Source organism: Seriola dumerili, unplaced genomic scaffold (assembly GCF_002260705.1).
Source record: "Seriola dumerili isolate Sdu_G_001 unplaced genomic scaffold, Sdu_1.0 BDQW01000002.1, whole genome shotgun sequence".
NCBI classification, from domain to species: Eukaryota; Metazoa; Chordata; class Actinopteri; order Carangiformes; family Carangidae; genus Seriola; species Seriola dumerili.
The window spans coordinates 8,599,150-8,616,882 of record NW_019174257.1 but is presented as its reverse complement, the minus strand read 5'-3'; the positions used below and the strand labels follow the sequence as shown (position 1 = coordinate 8,616,882).

At 39.3% G+C, this 17,733-nt stretch overlaps 1 protein-coding gene across 1 annotated transcript in view; it reads right to left on the bottom strand.

The window, feature by feature from the left end:
• Nucleotides 1-17,733, bottom strand: part of pde4b (phosphodiesterase 4B) — a 93,525-nt gene that overhangs the window by 55,903 nt on the left and 19,889 nt on the right. Inside the window, exon 5 of the mRNA XM_022738727.1 lies at nucleotides 16,119-16,171. Coding sequence (XP_022594448.1) covers nucleotides 16,119-16,171 — 53 coding nt within the window. The remainder of the gene's footprint in view (nucleotides 1-16,118; nucleotides 16,172-17,733) is intronic.

Below are 17,733 nucleotides of genomic sequence, written 5' to 3'. Positions count from 1 at the left end.
ATGACAGCTTCCTGCCTTTATCTCAAGGTCAAGTGGCGGGAGCCTGTGGCAGACGGATTAAGTGTTCTTTAGGCACAGACAGAAAATGAGCCTCAGTTTTATTAACTGAAGATTAGACAACCATAGTTTAAAGGGAGCAGTAATACCTTTTACAGTACAAAATAAACTACAACAACCTCTGTAACCAGGCTTTATTAAATCCTTGTCTTATTCATTTTTGTGCTCTTTTAAAATCTAAACAGTGTATTTTTATACCCAAAATATCTGCAATTAACATTATGCCATAAAGATAAAGACAAGAAAAAACAGCAACAGCATTAATGCAACTGTCACCGTAGTAAGAACCTTCAATCATCTTACGTCTTGAGTCTTAAAGCATAAAATTAATCTGTGTCATAAATGGAGATCAGTGAATATGCTTATTCTTTTCTTGGCAACAGTTACAATCTACAGGACAGTATTTTTTTATTTATTCAGAAATAAAACAAGCAGAAGTATCTTAGCTCAGTTCAAACAAGGATGATATGAAACTTGGATGATATCAATTGTCTGGATTTCCTGAAGTTGTTGACTGTTCTGCAGTCTGTGCGAATAATGTGCAGAAAAGACTATGAGCGTGCACCAGATTCTTTTGGAGCCAGGAGTGATCCATTATTCAGCTGTAAAACAAAATAAACCGTGTTTTGGCTTAGTCAAAAAATGTACTGTTTCTTGTGATGCTCACCGTTCACACACAGTGTAGCTTCAATCTGCTGCAGACCCATTAGTTCTGCTCTTTGCAGCACTGTGCCATAGTGCACAGAGGAGTTATCTGAGGACACAGCTATGAGTGGATCATTGTCCTGAATCAATCCTCTGATCTATGAGGGAAAAACATAAAAACACAAAGTGTCCATTTGAATATAAACACACATTATAGCAAGGGTGTGAGAATGAGAGAGGAGTCCTCAATGGAGAGCTGGAGAGGATAATACACGACCCCAGGTCAAGAACCTCTGAAACAACTACGGTCCTTGTAATGAGCTCGACACTGTGCCCTTCCTAAATCAGATGCAGCGTTCAGCATACAGAAACAGGCAAAAGTGCCTACTTCTCAATGAAATGATAACAAGCTACACGCAAAAATATGTCTGTTTGGAGGGAACAAAGAAAAGAAAAAAAAATAACCAGACACAAAAATACTCTGGAAAATCCACAAATGTTGTCAAGTTTCCTTTTTCTTCTGTAAAAAGTAGTTCCACAGAAAACTGTTTAACCACAATAATCCAGACATTATTTTACCAAAGACATGCAGCTGTTGGCAAATCAATCACACTGCAAGATTTATTCTGCTTTTCTGTAGCTTTCGATCGTATAACAAGACCTTCCTCGGCAGATGACGTTTGCCGAAAATCTCACCACAAGGTCTACCCTCTATCTGTTTTGTGAATTTTGCTGAATGTTATTTTCTTAATGCCATGTCCACTCCATTGTATTTGATGGAGGCAGAAATCTCAGACAAGTATCTCAATAACCGGACAAATAAAACTATCTGCATGGTTAGATACCACTGGAGGCGAGAGGGAAAACATGCTTTTATGATTTTGGTGAACTGGCTACTGAACTACTTATTTCTGCTCTTTGATATTGTATCAAAATAGTTTGATGCTGAATCAAAAGGGAAGTTATGCAGTGGTAATGATACTCATCCACTGCTCGATGTGGTCTCCTAGGGGTTACACAGAACATGACTAAAATCTTATTTGTACAATTTTAAACTTTCCATTTTACAGTGACAAGAAAAAAAGGGTTTTTTGCATTAACTGTTCATAAAATGTCATCTGATCAATGTGCTTAAGCTAATAACACACAAACAATTACAATCTTGTGTGTCTTTATTGAACACACCCATTAAACACTCACAGTGCTGGTGAACCTTTAGAGTTAATAACTGGTTGAAACCTCATTTGGCAGCAATAACCTCAAACAGTTGTTTCAGGCGGCTGTGGATCAGACCTGCACAAAGTTCAGGAGGTATTTTGGATCATGCTTCCTACAGAACTGCTTCAGACATATTCTGGTGTGAACAGCTCTCTTCAGGTCATTCCACAGCATCACTACTGGGTTAAAGTCTGGTTGGACCACCTGGATTTGCCTACTGACATACATGCGGTGCTAACTGTAGAAAATGTTTAGTGCACTATTGTGCTGGTTCACAACTTCAATCAGGGAGCGAAAAACGAACATACACGAAGCATTGTTTGATCAGGGTGATGGCCTCATTATGCCATTATATAACCTTTTACACACACACACACACACACACACACACACACACACTAAAACAAACAGGCACGCACACAAACAATATACACTAACCAGAACAGAGACAGACAAAAGCAAGCAGCTTTGCGGGGATATGTCTGTTGAGAAGAGCATTACAGTGTTACTGATGAGCATCTAGAGACACATACACACACACACACACACACAGCCAGACATTAGGAACTGGTTCATGGGAACAATATACACATTCCATTGTAGAGCAAACAGTGGAGGTCTGTCTTTTTCTCAGAGAGAGAGACTGAAGGTAAACAGTCTTATCTGCAATCGGCAAGAACAGACTCTTCTCTCTACACTGATTTCTCTGTCGATACACTGTACAAAAGCAGTTTCTATGTGACCTGCAGAACACCTTGCACAACCCAACACAAGATATAACACTTAGTGCTTCAGCTGTTTAAACTGTGGCTATGAAGTGTTTACACAGGTATGAAAAAGTCAATGTTACTGAGTGCTAGGTCAACATATCATGCACATTTTGTACTGTACTGTATGTGCTGATTTGCACTATAGGTCTGACTGACAATGAGTCATAAGACAGACGAAGACAGAAACCTGACAGCTAAGTACACTACTCTCTATGTTTCTTCAGTGTAATTACACTGTTGATGTCTCATCTAAATATTTATAATCTCATCTGTCAGGTAAATTGTTATCTAAATATTGGATATTTGAGTATACAGTGCACCGGGACGTTAACATCCACACCTTATAAATGGCTTAATAGATTTGTCTGTTAATCCTAAAAAAAAATGACACATAAGAAATAGTGGTTTCACTACCCTGATGAAACCCTACACAATGGTTTTATTGCAAAAAGGAAGTCAAACCTAAATAATACATCAGTGGATTTCCCCTTAGATGTGAAATAAGGGAGAGACTCCTTTTTTTTTTTCTATGCAACATAAAACGCACTGAAATCCATTAATAAGAAAAGGTGTCTGCAACCATGCTAGCAGTACTGTTAGGCTATTCCTGTGAAATAAAATTTCTAAAATTAGCATACTAACACATTCAGATGACAATGTTTACAATCTGATGTTTAGCGGGTGTAATGTTCACAATGTTCACTATCTTACTTTGGTGTGTTAGCATGCTAACATTTGCTAATCAGCACCAGACATAAATTGCAGCTCAGGCAAACCACAAATGTGAAAACCGTAGCTGTGCTAGAGTAAAAGTTAGCAGATCACCAAAGAGGGTAAGGGTGCATCCATTCAATACTTGCTGAAATATTTTAAAGTGCACCGAAGTGGTGGACCAGCTGACAGACAAACTGTTCCATCCCTTAAGCCACAACAATAGCACCACTAAAATTTTAGTAAAAACGGCAGACCTGGTGTATCAAGCTGTGGTAGTGTGATGCGAAACAATCTGTCATTCAATAGCCACTGGACAATATGTGACCAAGCTGTGAATTAGCACTGTCTCTGATCAAGTCTTCACTTTGAAAATATCTTCGTTTTCTGTAGTTCGAGGCTTTAAATTTTCGCTCAATCCATAGAAACTGTAATCAAATGGCTGGGACTTTGTTTCGACCAAGTTTTTTCTCTCCATTTAGAGTGGTCTTCAACTGAAAAAGACCCAAACGATCTGTGAAAACCGGCCCGGCAAAGTCATGGATGAGTTGTGAATGGACTAATGACAGTGTTTTCATGCTGAGGTTTGTGACGCAGGTCGGGCCCTGTCTGCTCTTTGTCTCCCTGTCACGCCAGAGGAACTCATTTGTCCCCGGAGAAAGATGGATGAACTGTTGTAGAAAAAGAGCCTGTGGGGGGTGGGGGTCTAAACACCTGGGGTAGAGTGTGTTTTTCTGTGTCAGTGTGTGTGAGGAAGTCGCTGTCGTCCCACTGGCCTGTTTCCTCATTAGTGTCACAATCCTGCCCAGCATGGACTTCCTTCCACGGACACTCAATCCATACACATTCACATAATACTCAACACACATGCATTCATAAGTTCTGTTATGTCATCTGTACACATCTGCACACACAGACACATGCATCCCCAATGCAAGGTGCACCTGCCAACTTTGACGCATTTCTGTACACAAATCTGTCTCTGGTAGAAGAAGTCCTTATCCTGCCTCTCATTCGAAACAGGGGCATCCTGGGGTATCAGCACATATACTAATGGAGGTCTTTGGGGGGGTTGGGGGGGTGAAGAGGATGTCATATAAACCTGCCAGCATCTTGCCCTAGTCATATAAATCACAGGAACTTGAAGGCCAGTTACACAGGAGCACAGTGAAACATTAATTTAGTGTCATGTGGGACTTGTGTGGTAGTCTAACATTCTGCTTTGTGAGACAGATTATGAAACTTCACACACTAGACAAAACGTATCAAAAAGTATCACCTTACTTACCCACATTTCTATATGAGAGTATGGGAATTAAAGGGGCAAGGAGGGGTTAAATAAGAGAGAGAGTATTATCATTTTTCTTTGGCTCAAGTTTGAGAGAGCAGGGAGAGTGTTTTGTTTGAATTTATTTATTTATTCTATTTTATTTTTTAAATTGTAAAGCCCTTTGAGTTAAAAGATTAGTGATTTGTGATTTGGGGTGATAATTACAAAATTGTCTGGACTTGACTAGTAGCTAACAAGGTTTATTTTACAAGAAAAAACATTAAATTTAAAAATTCAAATTTGTTAAGGTTATAGGATGATCGTGGTGATGGTTTAAAAAAATAAAACATGTTAACTGTCAGTTGGAAACAGGAAACGAACAGTTGTTCGTTTTATTCACAGGTTAAAAAGTTTAAGTGAGGCCACACCATGTAAAAAAGGTTTCGCTAACTCAACACTGTCATATTATGATGACACATAAGGGAGAGGGTGTTGCAGTTTTTCGAAGTCAGGGACGAAGCCAACCAGAAATTTTCAGATTCAGATTCAGGCCTCCTCCCCAACCCAGTCATCTTTTTACAGTCCTAGAATGGGGCTTTTTGTAAGTTCTCTCTGTCGCCAAACATGGTTTCTTGCCTTCTTTTTGATTGTCGCTTGACAAGAGTTTTTATAACACAAGAAGTTATAATGCTCCCTTTGAGCAGCACTACGTCTTCGGGGCAGATTGGAGTTGCTATCGGAAAGAGATGAAACGGGCCAGGGTTAGCTGCTAAGCATGCTAACTTGAGAAGTACAAAAAACATGATAGGGACAAGAGTTAACATTGGAGTTGCTTTCTACCACTGGAGACAACTCTTGGTGAGTAAAGGAATGCTGAACTTGCAACATTTCTTCTAGACTGCTAAGTACAGAGCTCTTAATGCTAACACTGGCTGTGTACCGATAGCAAAACTTACAAATAGCTCTTTAAATTAGACAAAAATCATCCACACGAGATTGAATTGAGTCAGCTGGAGTAATAACACAGAGCGTACCGAAAATAATTTGATTCCAACCCCAATGTGAAATAATTGAAAAAGGATGCCTTATCATTAGTGAATGAATTGCACCAGCTGTAAAACTGAATATGACCCTTGTTTTACATAAGACGGTCTGAGCTTCACAGGCTTTTGCCATCATCCATTCAGCTATTGTCAGTGAGCCGGCTCCCTGCATGCTGCTGGAGATGTGCCACCATTGCCAGGAACATGTATAAAACCTGCCAATGTCCAGTCATCTTAGTTTCCAATAAACAAATGTACCTGTCACCTATGTAGTACAGCTCACAAGATCTTGTCAAACGCCCACAGGCAGTGTAATAGTACACACACAATCTGTTGATGCTATGATAGGAGCTGTTTGTCCATCGGGAAGCACAAAAAAAACCCACTGAACCACTGGTCAAACAAAACACAGTGACTGGCACACATACACTCATCTACACTCTGTTTATTTACCCTGCAATGAGTAGCTGCAGTAAATAAGAGGGGGAAATTATTCTCCAGATATCACAGCCTTTCCAGTAAGATGTCATAACATAACAGTTCCCATCAGAGAAACAGAAACCCTCTCACCATCACTTAAGTTGTTTCTCTAAGGTTTCACTTGTTGACCGCACAACCCTGCCTGGATACCTGAAGCAGGTCTTGAGAAATGTTTAAAACCTCCATGATTTTGTCCTCATTTAGTGGCATTTAATCCATTTATTGCCTAATAATTTTGTCCTAAAAATCTGGCCTCAGACCTTCATACATGACGCAGGATGAGGCTACAGTGTTTGTGTATAGCGTAATATTTTGGGGTCTGCACAGGAGCCAGACTGCTTTGCCTGTCAACTGGGAGCCCCAGAGAGGCCATTAAAGCCGCCAGGAGCGGGAAGTAGTAAAAAGGGCAGGTAACACAAGCCACCCAGTGACAGAAATACCGAGACCTATTAGCTACAAACATACAGGGAAAAAGGGCCAAGAATGTGTTTCTCAAAACTTACGGACACCTGGAGAAAGAAGAGAAGAAAGAAAGAGAAAGAAGGGGGGGGGGGGTTTGCGGAGGTCGGGTGAGCTTTGACCAGAATAGAGTGAGGGCTAGAGGAAAGGGAGGGAGTTGCTGCCATGGCAACTGCTCATGTTGGCATTTTGGGGACGTGCACAGCAGAGTGTGAGGTGAGAGACAGAGTGATAGGTTGGCAGATACTGTATCTGTGACATTTAGACATGCTAGCCCTGCCCCAGTATCCCTTATTGAACTAATGCCACATCAAGACCACGAGGCTGGCGCTGGTCCAGCATTACCTCACCAGCCAAAGATGATGTGTAGCAAGGGAGGTAGGGTGGAGATGATGCCGTTTCTGATGTTAAAAAAAAAAAAACAAAAAAAAACAAGTCCAAATGACAGCGATAGTAAATTCCTATGAATCCTATTCTAGAAAATCTATTGATTTAGCTTCCAGATGGCAGCTCCACGGTTGTCCCATGTTCACTGATGGTTGATATAGCCAAATTACAGTAATGCAGTGTAATTTATTGTACTATAAACAAATAAACAACACACTTAATGTCAGAAAGTGTCTCTTGTAAGCATTTATAGGAGACTAAAGACAGGCCTTGATATGCGTATTGATCAACAAACAAACAATCAATCAATCGGATCTTCACAGACTAAATTTATAACTGATGTGGTCTTGGAATTTATCTTAAATTAACATCATCACCCCAAACCCTAAAACGAAGGTTTTCCATCCTGGTGTCACAAGCCTTTCACCCCACCCCACCCTGGCAGATATTCTTCTCTATTTGGAGTCAGGGCTGCCGTCAGTGAGAAGCCCCAGACAGGTGCACTGCTGTGGAGGAGTTATTGATACTGGAGCCTCTGGATTTAGTTGAGGGTGTCACATGACAACCTATTATGAGATCCGGGTAGAGAAAAAAAAAAAAAAAGACTGCATACATAGAGTGTCTGTGTGTGTTTGTGTGTATGTGTGTGTGTGTATTTAATAGACTAAAGACCAGTTAATTAGAGACGGCTTGTCCCACAGGACAAAAGCTGTGTCCCCAATTGGGAAAAAATGATTTTTGACAATGATGATTTTTTTTATAATGATTTTGTGTGTCTGTATGTATTTGTAAAAGTGTTGTGTGTTTAGTTGTAACAGACAGCCCAGGTTTGTTTCAAAGTAAACCATCATTACCTTTGCATTCACACCAACTTCAAACAAAACTGACACTCATAAGTTAAGCTTTTCACTGCGCAGACTGTTGAGGGTAAAGCATCTTTTATTCAGTTTCTAAAGCCACTGAAGCAAACTCTGTCCAAAAATGTTCCAATTTAAGTTTGAATTGCCCCAAGCCAAAAACCCCTCCACAAAGGAAAAGAAAATATTAGAAAACCAAACAGTTGTTGTTATTCAGAACATGCACATATACAAATAGAATGAAGGCTTTTACATCCTAATCAGTGGCTTTCTCCACTACAGACTGAACATTGTGATGAGAGAACACAGTGAAGGGTTTATGGCTAAAACTAGCTTCACTGGCAGACAAGTGTTTTATTCAGCAAATAGCAACTCACGTAGGTTAGGGTGTCAGTTTGGTTTGCTGGGTGACCTGATGAACTGAACACTAATGACAGCTTTGTGAGAAGTTTTGAATATCAGAGAGAATTTGTTTTTTGTTTTTTTTATTTTGCTAAGATCCTGGTGCTCCTCATCTCCGGCCATCTTTCCTGTTTTGCCTGCATCATATCTTCTCTGGTACCTCCTTGCTTATTCTCCCTCTCTTCTAAAGGCAACCTTTATCACTCCTGCCCTCTCACCTCATCACTCCTCATCTCCTCCTTTCATCCCTCCTCCTGTTCTGTCTCTCTTGTCCTCCTCTCTGTGACCTCCTCAGTACATTCCTTCACGCACTGCGCCACTGTTTGGAGTGGGGAGTGCAGGGTTGTCTAAGGCCTTTATTAAATAACATTCATAAAGAGATTGATGAGGTACTCTTCATTCATTGCCCTTTGCTCTGATCTTTGAATCCCTGCTGCCACAGAGACAGGCTAAGATTAAACAAATCTTATGTGTCTTATATGTTTCCGTGACTTGATGAAATCATGGAGATCATTTTTCCTGGTCTGCAAGAAACTGCAGCCCAGAACGTTTGGATAGTTGCACTTATAAAGGCAAGATTCAATATAGTGGGTTTGCAGCCCATGAAAAATTAAGCCATTTGTGTTTCAATTCATGATCTGGTTCTTCACAGATCACTAAAACCAGATCTTACAGGATTACTCGAGGATCCTGTTGGATAAAAGACGCACAATCTGAACAGAAACCTGGTTGAGGTTGTGAACTCTAGAGTCATGACACCACATCAGGACACATTTCACCACCAAATCTGTAGGATGTGACACAGATTTTAAACATGAATAAAATATGAAATTAAGCACACAATTGAAAATTAAACAATCATTTCCAACAGTGTTAATCTGTAAAACTTTCAAAGCTTTTATTACCAAATATAAGAGCAGCACTATCTTTATCCGCTACTGTGTTGTTATAACAAAGCTTTAACCTAAGACCGACCTAGCTCTGTATGAATTTCCTGGGCAGACTAAGACAAACAGAGGGATGATGGAAAGACTATACTGTCCAGCAGATTAAGCCTTGTGCCTACATGTGTACCAGACCATATACAGCAAATGTATGTGCAGTGTTGTTTTACCCTATTGCATAACAGCTCCACATCATCCAAACGCCTTTCACCTATACAGTTAGCATACACTTATTGTTTAGTGTTGACCAAACACCAGCTCCCAGCTTTGAAAAACCATGTAAGGTTTCTTCTCGGGAAAATGTCATGGGGGGCCTGTTCGCCTCATACGAAAACACCTACACAATGGAAAGGCACAATGGGATTTAAAAAGCCAACTCGTTGACACCTTTCCACACTACCACACAGCCAAACACATACGCACACATACAGTGTGTATGTGAAAAAGGTCAGGAGAGTTTATGAGCCCTTTGCCTCACATATATCCTGTATGACAGCCTTTCATCACAGAGGTCGACTTCACCAGGAAGTCAGGTCATACCTTTGTGGGGTTCTCATAGCTAAATGCTGTAGAAATGGGACAGAATATTTCCTGGCTCTGTTCTGACACCACAACACAAAACAGCTGCTTTGGGTCAGTAGCTCTCCATGATGTGGAAATTTTCGACACATGTGCGAGCAGACCTCACTAACCTGTTTGTGACTGTGACGTGATGATGTCTCTGTAAAAACAATGAGCCTCCTTTATAGTTTTCATTATTATGCTCAAAAACTGCAGTGGCGAAAGACGGCAGAATCTGAGAACCAAATGGTAATAAAGTCTGAAATATGCCACTGCCACAAACTGTTTGACTTGATAAGCATATCTTGTAAGAATGTCTGCTAAAGACAGTCTTACAGGATATGCTGATCAAGTTCGCATTATCTATAGCTTTATCTGATCAAGATTATCTGCACCATCTCCACCTTAATCCTGTGAGAACAGAATAAAGTGTCGGACAGTAGTTTTCCTACCCAGCATGCCAAAGGGTTCTGTACACTGTGGCACTGGACGTAACAACTGAAGCATAACACTAACACTTAAGAAAGAAGTTTCAACACATAGCCGAGACAACATCAGTGTGTACTCTGTGACAGTGATACGTTAATACATGAGGTGCTGATAGACATATAATTAAGAGCATGCGCGGCTCTGTGGATATTTCCACTCACCACTGAATAGAATAAGGTTATGGGTGGGACCTGACACACTAACAGAGTTGATACAGGTTGCATAACATACCTCAATGCATACACACACACGCGCACACACACACACACACACACACACACACACACACACACACACACACACACACACACAAACATTGAGTTAGTGGCCTTTAGAAGTTGTGGTGCAGTTTCCCCAACCTAATTTTCAGATTTTAATAAAACACAATAACAGCCTGCAGGAATGACGTGCGGTGTAAACTAGTTGAACAAAGGTGCAGCATTCCTTGAAAAGGCACATAATTTATACATATACTCGTCTCTGTCTATGATTGTAAAAGTTAAATTAACAACATACAGCGGATGGATGGTTTATGGGGCTTTTCCCATTATTCACTATGCTAGCATTCTTAAATTAAAACTTAACACAATACTCGTCTCCCAGACGTTTGTCATTATAAATTCCCATCCAAGCCTTTGTATGTTCCAGTTATTTGGGGGAATCTGGTGTTGCTAAACCCTAATGTTACAAAAAGTCTGTTTACGATTTCTGTTCTCATGCGATACATACTTTTCCAATTTGAACTCTGTTTAAATTGGATTTTACTATCAAACACTGACTGTGCCACTTCTGCCAAACCAATTGTTCAGCAGGTTGGGGGGCAGTAGGCTGCACGGCAGTGAAACACAACACAAGATAAAAACACAAAGCACATGGATACGTTGTGGAAATACAAAATAGAAGAAAAAAAAAAAAAACGAGTGCAAAAATTTAAACAATTTCAAAACATTGGTTGAACTGAACCAGGGATGTAAGTCTGCATCTTATACAGCAGGATATCAGGATGGCACTGAGAACTGAAATATTCCCATCTCGGCCGCACTGAGCATCACTTTACATTCATATAATAAGAGTATGGCTGCAACAAATAACAATTTATGGATTAATCTGATAGTTATTCTCTGGATTAATCATTGGATCTATAAAATATCATTCATGGGCCAATTTTTCATTTACTGTCACTTATGACAAAGAAAAGCATCAGATCCCCACATTTTAAAAGCAGAAACCAGAAAGTATTTGGCATTTTTGCTTGAAAAAATGACTGACGTGATTATTTGATTATCAAAATAACTGCAGATTAATTGTCTGTCAACCATCTGGTTGATTAAATCATTAATCGTAGCAGATCTATCTGAGAGATCTTGGCATTGCAAAAGCACAAAAACATGTAGGTAGTAGTAGACAGGTAGTATGTATATTAATCAATCAATATTATACATAATATAAATCTAACATCTTATATGTCATATTGTTATATAACTTGTAAAATGGTACCAGACTACTGACACATTGTTTTGTGCCTTTGGAGTTGTTGTTAGCAGAGCACGCATTTCACTCAGAGGAAGTGCACCTGTCTGCGTCTCATGACTTCACATCCGTTTGATTTATTTCATGAATGGCATTCACAATATGAAAGATATGCAGTTTTGGCTTTAGCTCATTTATCTGTCTGTACAAGGAATTAGAAGAATCAATTGTGTGCGCTGAGAGAGGGTGAAACAGGTTCACCTGTGTGTAATGCAGAGTGATTGTTCAGTGCTGTAGGTATTTACGTATCATATCATTGTGTCAGCATGTGCATGTTTGTGCAGTGAGTGGGCACAGACAATAGGCCTTTGTCTCTCTGCATCCTATTTTTCTCTTGTGGGCTGACACAGACATTCATACACACCAACACACACACACACACACACACACACACACACACACACACACACACACACACACACACACACACACACACCTCATCTACACACTAAGTTCCTCCTGGCTTCCGTCAAGTTACAACAGTTTAGAGACAGCAAAACAGGAACAATCTGATCTTCTCTTCCTGCTTCACACTTCCTGCCCTCCCCCCTACTGCTCTGATAAAGAGAGAGAGAGAGAGAGAGAGAGAAAAACATGAATCAAAAGGAAAAATAAAGACTTGGGGGGGTGAAAAGAAAGCTGAAATGAATAAGAGTAAAAGAGAAGAGTGGTGGCAGAGAGAGAAAAGGAGGCAGATGTTGATTGTACAGTAGGTGTGTGTGTGTGTGTGTGTGCGTGTGTGTGTGGGTGCGTTTGTGTGAACATGAGGTAGTCTGCAGGGAGGATGTGGCCTGAGATCATGGGAAAACAGTGGGACTGCAGGAGCTGAGAGGTATAGTAGGCAGGTGTTAACCAGTGAAATCTTTGTAATCACACTTGTGATCAACTTTGCAACAAGACATCCTGCAACAAGACATCCTGCATTGTTATGTGAGGTTTACCATGTACGTTTCTACTTTTCTGAGAACTTTTGGGTTCGAATGAATTTGTTAGTGTTAGTGTTAGTACAGACCAATGCAAAATATTATTAATGCATTTTAAGGGATAACGTTAGTGCAACTTTATCTTTATTATTATTATCATCATCAACAAATCTCCTAAAGACAGACCATGAGAGAGACCAAAGCCAATAATTTATCTTTATAAGTGCATAGCTATGTTATAATAAATCAAGTGCCTTAATGCTCTCATATTACATACCCATATATATACATGTATATGCTGTTTATACACACTTCACATAAGGTTAAATTAGGGATTACTTTCCTAACTAATAACTAAATTTTGTCAGAAAATACTGGTCACAATATTTTCTATCTTCAGATTGCTTATTTTGTCCAACCAACCCTCCAAAAACCAAAATATGTCCTATTAAATATCATATAATACAAATAGACAGATCAGATCAAATCAAATCAGAATGCAACAGTCTGGCTCTTGCATGTGTTTTTAAAAGTTTTGTGGACAGCAGTAATGTATATGTGGCTGTGGCAGACAATTCTTGTTCGTAGGATAAAGTTCTTGTTGGTTCTGTTGTTTTTTTCAAGTGGTTTGTTGATAATAACAAAAGATAAAATGACAACCTATTCCTTTAAAGAGCATGTAAGCCTAAATACATTAATTTAATGTCAGTCCTACCTAGCCGGGTTCTGTCCTGCAATGATTAAAAAATAAAAAAAGAGAGAGACAGAGATGGTGAATGCACATCTCTGCAGTCAATACTAACTTAAACTTGCCAACAAAAATAGAGTTGATCGGAACACATAATTTAGTGACGACCTTGTTTGCCCTTCCACTGAAAGGTCACATTGCACGTTATGGGGCTAGTTTACAAGATACAGACACACACACTTATTTTCTCAAACTCTCTAACACACACACACACACACACACACACACACACACACACACACACACACACACACAGAGCACCTGATATGCTGCGGTTTTGAAGAAGGAAGTGAAAACTCGGTCCATCTGCTCTGACAGGAAGTCAACAGAAGCTACATACAGGCATGCTGACGTCAATCAGAGCCACAGGAACACCTCCCCACTGCACACACTCACACACGCACACTCACATTACTCACACTGGTGCATTTACGCCACGATAAACAGTCATTCAAACCATACACCTTGTCAATCCTCTATTACAAAATTGCACAAAGCAAATTTTGAATACATCACACACTGAAGTACTATCTACAGACACATCATTGTGTTAACTAATGCTTATACTCACACGAATGTACATGAGCACACGCACACACGCACACACACACACACACACACACACACACAGTACGAACTCAGGCTTTCAAGTAACTTGTCGCTTCCTTTTCAAAAACATGAACTCATGGATTTAATGACTAACACAAACTAAAACAAATGATCAACTGTACTTGTGAAAACATGACATCACAGGAGATGCACATGATTTTATTTTACCAAAGGAGTCTTTAAAAGCGATAACTATGAGGAGAAACAGAGTAAAGCTTGTGTGAGACATATACAGTAATTGAGTTAAAAATGATTACATGGGCCTCTTAGACAAAAACACACAACTGTCTTTTTTACAAAAAAGAAAAGAAAACAATGAAGTCTTTGCTGAACTGCCTGAGGTGTCATTTTTACTAGCCCTTCTTTGATGTCATATCTGGCAAGTGTTGGCTTCATGTTGGTTATTGGATGGTTAACTACACTCTCTGTTTTCAGTTTCAGTGTTGCTCATCTCTGTCTGCTCTTTACACAACAACATATGTCACTGTTTTCAGTGCCTAGAGAGTGTGGGAACATCTGCCTAAAGATGTGAGGTTGAAGCATTGACACGAAACACCTATAATGATATTTTGAATTTTTTTTTTTCCATAATTTTTCTTTTTTTTAGCACAAAGCGCAAACTCCACTTTTACATATGCAACATTCTGCTCAAAGATGCCACACAATGCGTGGTTGGTTTTTGCATTTTATTCACATTTTACCTTAAACTTTAGCATAAGTATTTAGTTATTTAGTCTTAATATGAAGTTTTACTATAAAAACACAAAGTTCTTTTTCTGTTCTGATCATTGCTTGTTCATGCACAGTGATGTGAGACACAAACACAAGTAGTGTTTTAAAACAGATTTTGGGACACAGAACTTTTAGATGGATACTTGAGTGGGAGCTTGAGAAATCTTGTTACACTTTTTTATAATTTTGGTTTTTACCATTAAATTAAAATATACAGTAACTGATATAATTCAGGGTGACCACAGCTAGAGATGTGCTATAACTAACAGCTGACTTTCACTCTTCCAGGAGGTGACACTACAAAGGACAGATTCTGAATGGTTGGTTGATTTGTTTGAATCATACAAAGATTGTCTGAACCAACAAAGATGTGCACTAGAATAAAAAATAAAAAAAAATCAGGCTAACGCAATAAATTATAAAACAAATATTAAAGACAAACTTTTTAGGATTTGTTATTTTTGAAATCTCCTCTTTGAGTAAATGCCACCACAGTTTTCTTGTGGCTAAATGTGAGAGAGAAAACTTTTCTCACTCTAGTTCAGTTGATGTGGCATTAACACCCCGACACACATATGCACACACATGTAAAACACATACGCATGATATACAAAAATGCATTTGTAAACATGCATTCAAATGCATATAAAGGTGATGCAAAACAACATTTATCTTGGCCGAGTAAGGGGACACACACACACTCCCGTATACTGTAAAGTGCTTTTAAAGTCATCAGTGGTAACACACACATACTCACACACTGCCTCTTACCAGCTTATACGTGTAAATGTACACGCGTACTATCAAGGTACACAGACAGACAGACAGACAGACAGACAGACAGACAGACGTATGTGCTTAAAATGAAACGCGATAAGAGAAGAAAGGGGGGTTTGCTGTTATCTTTGAGTGAGCTTTAATAGACCACACTCTGTGTTGTGAGTGTGAGTCTGCATGTGCCTGAGTGTTTGTCTGAACTACCATTTCAATTGTGTTTGAACAAGGTTAATGAGCTTGATGACAAAATGGTCTGGACTACAATATTAGAGCTGGAGACAGATGGCGCAAAAAGTGAAAGTCGTCACGTAGGCGAGTTCATGAGAAAAGGACGAGACGGTGGAGAGAGGCAGGGAGGAGAGACTAATGAGAGCAAGGGAAACTGGAGGCAGTAGAATGTTTCAACCAGATATAAACCAGATAAGTAAGAAAAACACCAAGATGTGTTCTTCACGGAGCTTTACAAAAGTCAGACACGAAGCAGGACATTCCTCTAAGCCTCTTACCTGGGAGACAAACTCTGGTGATTGGAGGCTGAGTTGTTGCTGCAGGAGACCTTCTGAAAAAAGGAAAGAAAGATGGAGAAAAAAAGACAAATGTTACAAACGAAGAATACCCTACAAAAACATTGAGCATCATTTTCATCTTTGAAGAGTTGGTTCACCCAAATCATAAAGACATTCCTCACTTGGTGATTAAACTAATAGCTTAAAGTGTCAGTGAATAGTTAAACATTTCAGTAAATACACTTATTCGCTCTCTTGCAGGGAGTGAGATGAAAACATTGATACTACTCTGATTCCTGTCCATTGGACATGAAGCTACAGCCAGCAGCAGATCTTCTTCTCCAACCTTCTGCAGAAGAGCGAATAAGTGTATTTCCAAAAACATCAAACCTTTCTTTAAAATGGATCACGACTGGCATCATTGAAATCACATTGCAACAGTTTTTTGAAAAGAGATCCAACATGTAGTTTACATTTAGTGCTATATTTATTGTAATGTAGTCTTGTGCTAGTTTAGGGAAACACAGAAGATGTTTCCTTGTCATATCTTACATGTATCCTCCAATCATAGAAGTCCTATCTTAACACTAGGTAGTCATTTTAAACTTTTGGTGCTCATTCCACCTGCATACACTAATACTGAGATCTGCATCCTCACTGCTTTCAGCCATTTAACTCCATCCAACTCCCCAGCTTCTTCTTGCATTTGCATTTAATTGTACATAAATGTTTCTTTAAACATAAGGTCTCTAAATGTTTGTGTATCTGCGCCTCTGTTGGAGCTTTGTGACTGGCTCAGGGCCAGTCTGCGTCAAGATGGGTCCAGAGCATCACATGAGAAAAGCCAGTGATTGAATTGAACCGAAATGTGTGTCATTGTAGCGATAAATGATTAAGACTTCAACGTGAGTGTCTTGACTGAAATACTAAATTACTATCATTTGCACAGTGCCTGTAAACAAACCCTCCCCTCAGCTTTTTTAGCAAGTGATACAGTCACACACATACATAAGCCTTCACAGTGAGTAATAGAGAGAAAGGTGGCCTAAATATGTATTTCAAGTGTATCTGCAGTCTCACTTTCACTGGAAAGTATGATGGTGAAGGTGAAGAACTAAAGACCACACTAGTGTAAAAAAAGCCCTACTCTGGAAGTAACTTTACTTTGCAAACCACTGATAAACATACAATAAAGTGATTTTCATGAAGGTTTTATTCTCTCAGCACAGAAATATGTGTGTATGTGAGTGTGTGTGTGTGTATGTGTGTGTACATAATATACATAAACTTAATTGTAACTTAATTATAATAATGCACTGGTTTGAGAAAGTACTGACAGGTGCTCTGTTCATAACATGTGTAAAGAGTAACTTGTACAGCAACTATACAGTGTACATTCTTGAGTTGGTCTCATTGCATTTGAAGACACATAGCATGCTGACTACTGACAATACAGTACAGTACAATATGCCTTTAATCATGCATGGATTTTTTACTCAATGCTGTGACCGCTGCACTCCTGGGCTACAATTTGGTTGCAGATAAAGTGTCAGAGCAGCAATCATGTACTAGTATTAGGTTTTCTGTGAAACACAGGTTTGTGTCATTACAAGCT